This window comes from Diadema antillarum, unplaced genomic scaffold (genome assembly GCF_040938485.1).
Source record: "Diadema antillarum isolate AM-2024a unplaced genomic scaffold, OU_Dant_1.0 seq00001106_RagTag, whole genome shotgun sequence".
Lineage (NCBI taxonomy): Eukaryota > Metazoa > Echinodermata > Echinoidea > Diadematoida > Diadematidae > Diadema > Diadema antillarum.
In genome coordinates, this window is record NW_027271922.1 from 217,713 (window position 1) to 224,493 (window position 6,781).

General features: G+C 38.3%; 1 protein-coding gene across 1 annotated transcript; it reads right to left on the reverse strand.

Moving 5' to 3' along the window:
- Window positions 1-3,888: 3,888 nt before the first annotated feature.
- Window positions 3,889-5,235, reverse strand: LOC139743783 (lengsin-like). Its single transcript, XM_071654237.1, has one exon. It carries the CDS (start codon window positions 5,233-5,235, stop codon window positions 3,889-3,891), a length of 1,347 nt encoding a protein of 448 aa, XP_071510338.1.
- Window positions 5,236-6,781: the final 1,546 nt, after the last annotated feature.

The window sequence follows — 6,781 nt, forward strand, 5'->3', positions numbered from 1 at the left end:
GCAGCTGTATGTAAAGAAACTGCAATATCCACACTATATGCCTGACCTTTGGAACTGCTTTGACAAAGGATATAATGCTATTATTTCTCAACGCTTTCCTTTGTGCCGTGTTACGGCTTGGCTGGTACGCCCAAAAAAAGCTAGCCAAAAAAAAAAAAAGCAAACGATAAAAATCAATGCAGGAATTGTGAATTCTGTAACAATATGCACTATTCGTGATAGCTCGACATGTATAGAAATCAACGGTTTTCTGTGGGTCGTGATGCGCTCGTAGTTTGGTTTGGTGAAAGAAAAAGTTAGAAAAGTTAGTCAAAAGTAAACAATCTACATATCAGTGCAGAAATTGTGAATCTGTGACAACAACACTATTCGCGATAACGCAACATGTAGAAATATAGTGACATTGCACACCACCAGCGTAAACAAGGGCGAAAACAGGACGGCAGACTGTCAACATACAAGTAGAGCTTGATTTGGATGAGGACTCATATTGTACAGTTTCATAACTATACCGTTATATATCATATATAATCATAAATATTTCATTTCTACTGTCAACGACTTTTCCTGATTAATAACATCCATAATTATCAATAATTGCTCGAAAGCAACGGACACAAACCTGTCTGTCTTGCAGGGGCTGAAGGAATGAGGAGAAAAGGGGATTTAGCTTACGAAAGAAAGAAGTGTGTGTTTCTGTGCTAACGACAGTGATGAGGGACAAAGGTCAAGGTATATTATATAAATGCACATTTCTTTTGTACATTCCTATACATACATATAATTTACGCGTATATGTGTTTGTGTGTATTATATGAAGAGCTTGCTCCCAAAAGGCGCTAAATCCATAATTTTTCATTTAGCGCCTTTCGGAAGCAAGCTATTCATATATAGTGAGTATCTATACCTTTATGGTGTTTTAGAGGAATGTGTTTTTATGCAAAAATGGTTATAGGCCTACATGTGTTTTCCTTACTCTGATAGCTTACATTTGAGGTTGAGTTTACTTTACAACAACGCACTTTTTGACATACGTCATGACGATAGAGTTTGATTCTTTTGGTCATTTGTTTTTTAATCATCCCGAACGCGTATCATGCACTGAGAACGAAATCAACAAGTGCTGATCATGCAGAACATCTATCTAAAACATACGTTACATTTGGCAAATTAATTGATGAGACAGCGACTACTACAAATACTTCAACTTTAAGTATTACTCAGTTATGCTAGAAAACGAGGAATGGTGGAGGAATGAATGTCTACATACGACACGAGAAGTCGTGTAATTAGATTGCATGCATCAAGTGACACTTATCATCATTTATCCTTTATAAAGAAACGATATTATATTTTCATTATAATCATATTCACCTGCTGAATTTTTATAACACGTCTGGAATTCTCATGCACCAAGAGGTTCACGGTTTTGTCTAATACGTCTAATGTAATCTGTGGGGTCAGAAGTCACACATTTTTTATTTCAATCGAATTGACCTTAGCTCAACATTTACTTGTAGAGCAACATTGTTTCAATGGCGCGAAACAAATAGAGAAGAGTATTAAAAGAACTTTAAGATGACACAGCCAAATCTAATACTCATGTAAGTGAGGTAAGTAGACAATCTGTACATGCTATCATATCCTTTCAAATAAGGACTCTACCAAGTCGATGGTTTGCACAATGCAGTGTATCAATGGTAAACATGAATAAGTGTTGAATTTTGCAATATCATCATTTTCTAGGCATATGTACGATTTTTCTGTTGTCTACAAAGCAGATAGATTGAAGAAGGAGAACAAAGACCGTTATTGTCTCTTATATTTGATATCTTTATTATAGACACACATATTTGAATACCCAAATGGTGCGAATTTGTCATCCATATTATCAATCTATTTCATATTTCAATACCTTGTTAATACTTCTCGAGGATTAAAAATGATTGGTCTTCAGAACGTTTAGTTAACCATTGCACCTCATGGTATCTGAAAATATTTAGGGCAAACGGCGAATACGGATGATCGATCTCTTTCTGACAATGATATTAAACGCTGAAATCCCGATAAAACAAATAGAATTTGTGCAAATATGCAATTCTTAAACCCCTATGTTCGACTTCAGCTACCCAATGGAGACGATTATTCAACCCTGATTTAACGTACGATTCCTCTCTGTAAAGTTCCCTTGGTAATTCACCACTGAAACATTGAACAAAGAACGCACTTTTAGAAAACCACTGGTGATAACAAGCAAAAATGCTTCTGTTCAATCACCTCCAGAAAAGGATATGACTGATCGATTGATTGATTGATTGATTGATTGATTGATTGATTGATTGATTGATTGATTTTACTTTCGGAATAAAAGACAACGGCTGGATAGCCAATATTCAACGATGCCAACGTCACATTCCTGGTCTTCCATTGGGTGACCCCAAAATTACAAATACCTCAATATGAAATATGAGATACATGAATTGAAAATATGAAAAAAAACCTGAAATACTTACATTTTGAAAAAGTCGCATATTACAATTGATACAAAAAAACACAAAAGAAACGGATACAAGTGAAAGAATAGGGATAATTCAACAACACTAATTAAAACCATACAGTTCTTTATTATTGACAAATAAAGATTGAAATAACAGGTTAACAACCAATTTTTAAATGCATCAACACTGGGTTAATCTTTATATCCAAATGAAGGTCATTATATTCCTTGGCATATCTGTATTTAAGGGATCTCTTCAAATATTCAGTTCTTCATTTAGGTAGTCTTAATCTATGTCCAAAACGGGAAGAATAAGGATGCATGAGTTACAGCTTTAAATTCATTTCTCAAATAACAAGGGTGTCAGATATGAATATGATTGAACGACGCAACAGAAACTATCTAGTTCACTAAGAATATGACGTGCTACACATGTCGTCAAACGTATACTATTGCTTTACGACATACAGTTTAATTGAGAAAATGTTCAATTGCCTCATTATCGGCCGGCGTGCTTACGGTCTCCGTTTTACATGTTTTAGTAGAGAATTTTTCTGCTCTGCAGATATTATCATCTCATCACCATTGACATGATTGACTTGTCACCACTGACTTTCACTGCCTATCTTATAAAGTTACATTTACTGTTTAAATTCGTTAAACCTGTACAAAGTGAGAGAGAAAGCTAAAAAAAAAAACTTTCATTAAGAAACAAGATTCTTCTCAGTCGCCTTGCCAGTTTATAAATCATTTAGGAATCAAGTAGATAAGTTGCCATTACAGAGAAACTTCCTCAACAAAATAAATGAAACAAAACAAAACAGATAACGTTTGCATAGCAAAAGACACCAATAAAAGATTTTTTTTTTTTGTCTACGAAACACGAATAATGACTAGCTGGAATAGTAATTAAAAGATCACGCACCGGAGCATAGGAATACAATTTTGGAGACTTCATGGGTAAAGTGTCCGTATATGGCTTACGATGTTTGCAATCTTATTGGTTGATCATGTCGCTGACGGGAATTCTTCCATGTGCGTATATCATGTGTGCCGAACCTAACTTACGAAGATTTGATTATGAAATTGAGAAATCTCAACATGTGTATACCTAACTCCAGACTCATTGTCAATTAACTCACCTTTAGTAACAATTTCATCACTCAGAAAAACTTACCTTCCTGCACTGAACAAACAGATTTGATGTGGAGCACAACATTTATTCATGATTTGCCTCATAACTAAATTCCGCATCCTAGAAACAGGAAACCTAAACTTGATGATATGCTTTCAACAATTGTCTTGGATCTGCTCAGTATTTTTTCGATAGCAAACTAACTATCTATCTTTCTAACTAGTAATAGTAAGCTAAACATATCTGCACAGTGCCTCTACGTCATGAAAAAGAAAAAGTCTCTTTCCCATTCCTCCAGTTTGCCTTTCTCTATTGCTTCTTTCTCAAGCTTCATCTCGTGCTTTTTGGCGGCAACAAAGAACTTCATGAACTCTTCTCCCAGTGCAGACGTGATCACTTCATCAGCTAACAGAGCTTCCACAGCCTCCTCCATGTTGTCTGGCAGTGCTGGTGTCAGTGGTGGAACGTATTCGTCATCATAAGCACTGCTCGCCCCGTCTATTCCTTTGGGTAAGGGTAGCTTATTGACGATTCCGTCCAGTCCTGCTGCAATTGTGGCCGCCATACTTATATAGGGATTGCATCCAGACGCACCAAGTCGATTTTCGATGTATGTGCCTTTGTCTCCCTGGATCTTGACTCGGATGGCGCAGGTGCGGTTGTCTGGACCCCAGGTAGCGTTATAGGGGGCAAAGGAATGACGCTTGAATCTTTTCAAGCAGTTTACCGTAGGTGCCATCAAAACTGATATAGCCCTGGCGTGAGCTAGGAGTCCTGCCACCCAGTACTCTCCAATTTCTGACAGGCCAGTTGAACTCGAAGCATCATATAGTTTGGGAATGACTCCCGTTTCATCCCATAGGGAATGACAAAAATGAGCTGAGCTGCCTGTCTTGTCAGGCCATGGTTTGGACATGAAGGATGCAATGTAATTATGTTTCAAAGCAATTTCTTTGATTCCTGATTTGAAAGTATGAGCTGTATCGGCAGCTTTTAAACCAAACTCAGGTCTGTAGGTGATCTCTACATGACCCCGGTTTGCCTCACTGGTGACGCATTCGACATCAACCCCTGCTTTGGGTAAGTCGACCACAGCCTGCTGGATAAAGTCTTCATAGGCAGAGAGGCGAAGCGTGGAGTAGGCGTACATTTGATTGTCTACGGGCTCCTTGGTGTCTCTCTTCACGAGGTAGAATTCGTGTTCATGGGCCGACCAAAGGGACAGACCAAAGTCAGACAAGCGGTCAAGCTGACGTCTTGCCACATCTCGTGGGTACGCTGGAATTTTCTTTCCGTCCTTCTCACTGTCCACCAAGACTCTGGCAGTCTTAGTCAACCAGGGGAGAATCGTAAATGTGTTCAAGTCAGGAGCTACATGACAGTCCGCTATTTGGATTTCCATTCCGTACCCAGTGTTTTCAAATATATCGCCGCTCGGATCGAATGCTAGGAAGCACTTGGCAAAATTGAGACCGTTGCGAGCGACTCCCTTGAAATGCCTCGCGGGCATTGCCCGGCATACGGGTATGCCGTACTGAGTTGCTTGCTCGAATCGAACGATAGTGACGCCATTCTTATCAAGTTGAGATATGATGTCATCCATTGCAAGTGAGTGTGGAACCTGAGGTGGAAATATGAAGACATAATGGCTAATATAGATTTTCTTTTAATCTTCAATCATGTCAATAAGACAGTCGTACGATCTGACCATCTCGTAAGAATTTTTCAACGCTTGTGTAAATGCATGTGGATTGTTTTGGGTTTTATTGCATTTTGTGAACGTTGTATTTGTTATTGTAAATAACGTGACTTTTAATTCCAGCAATATCTCACTGGAATCAACGTGTGCTCTCACTCCAACTCCAGAAACAGTTGCAGTTTTTTCATTGCGAAGTACACCCAAATGTCTCGACCACAATGCAGACTGCAACAATTACATGAATAACTGAAAGCACACGTTTAAGTCACATGATGTTCCAAAAGAACCGAATGTATATAAGCAGTAATAGAAATTACATTAGGGTAATTTTAAAGTTCAATATCTTCACAACATGGTGACTTTAGTTGAAGATTCTGAGACGCATATTCTGGTGCTTCACAAAAAAAAAAAAGTAGAAGTGCACGAGAAAGTTTACAAGTTAGTAATGTTTAGTATGTGCTATTCAGTATTCGTAGTATTGTCAGATCCTCCAGAATTTTGTGCAAGCTCCTCTCCCTCGTCTTGTAGAGTATTGTTAAGAGAAAAAGCATACATGATGTTATATTCAACTTATGTTACCTTCTGATTCGTCGACTGAACAACGTCTCCGAAAATGAATAGATTTTTCCTGTGCCAATGGAGAACTGATCCGACACAGTCCAAAGGAGTACCTCATTCGTTCGTACTGAAAAAACTATCTGCTGCATTGGATTAACCTAACATTCGCCAAGTACAGTGTGTTGCCTTTAGGCATGGACAGCCCCCTCAACGGTCAATAAACATTGTGTGTTGATAAAGGGTTCACAATCTAACGCAAATAACTGAAACGAGCTTGAGTGGTATATTTTACTTTACATGAGACTCTGCTACATTTAGTGCATCGTTGCGCCTTTCCACAGTCGCGCGCGCGTGCACACACACACGCACACACACACACACACACAATTGAAAAATTAAAACTGAAATAACGTTCTGCGGCCAAAGAAAATTGTTTTTGGAAAGGATTTTGACCTTTCGGTGGAGCTGAAATTATACAAGTGTAATAAGTTGATGGCATTATGGCAACTTCCAGAATTGTACGTGCAGAAAGGGTATTTTACGATGGCAGTTGCCCATGAAGAAACGGCGAATATTCATGCACTTGACCTTTGAAACTGCTATCACAAAGCATGCGTTGCTATCTCTCAACGATTTCCTCGGCTCCTAAATTAAACAATACAAGGCAATACAATGTAATCTCTAACGACACTGTTCATGTTCCAACGATCATGCGTTATTAACAAGGGAGGAAACAACATATGAGATATTGTCATCCATAAGCGGAGCTTGATTTGGATGGAGTCCCATTATTACATTTGCATTACTACGTGTATATACGTTTACATACATATATATTTACATACTTTACAGGGCATGTATTTCTAAGGCAACACGACACATTGTGGGAATA

Coding starts and splice junctions, on each gene's coding strand:
- LOC139743783 (XM_071654237.1), bottom strand. CDS start 5,235: ATGGATGACATCATATCTCAACTTGATAAGAATGGCGTCACTATCGTT.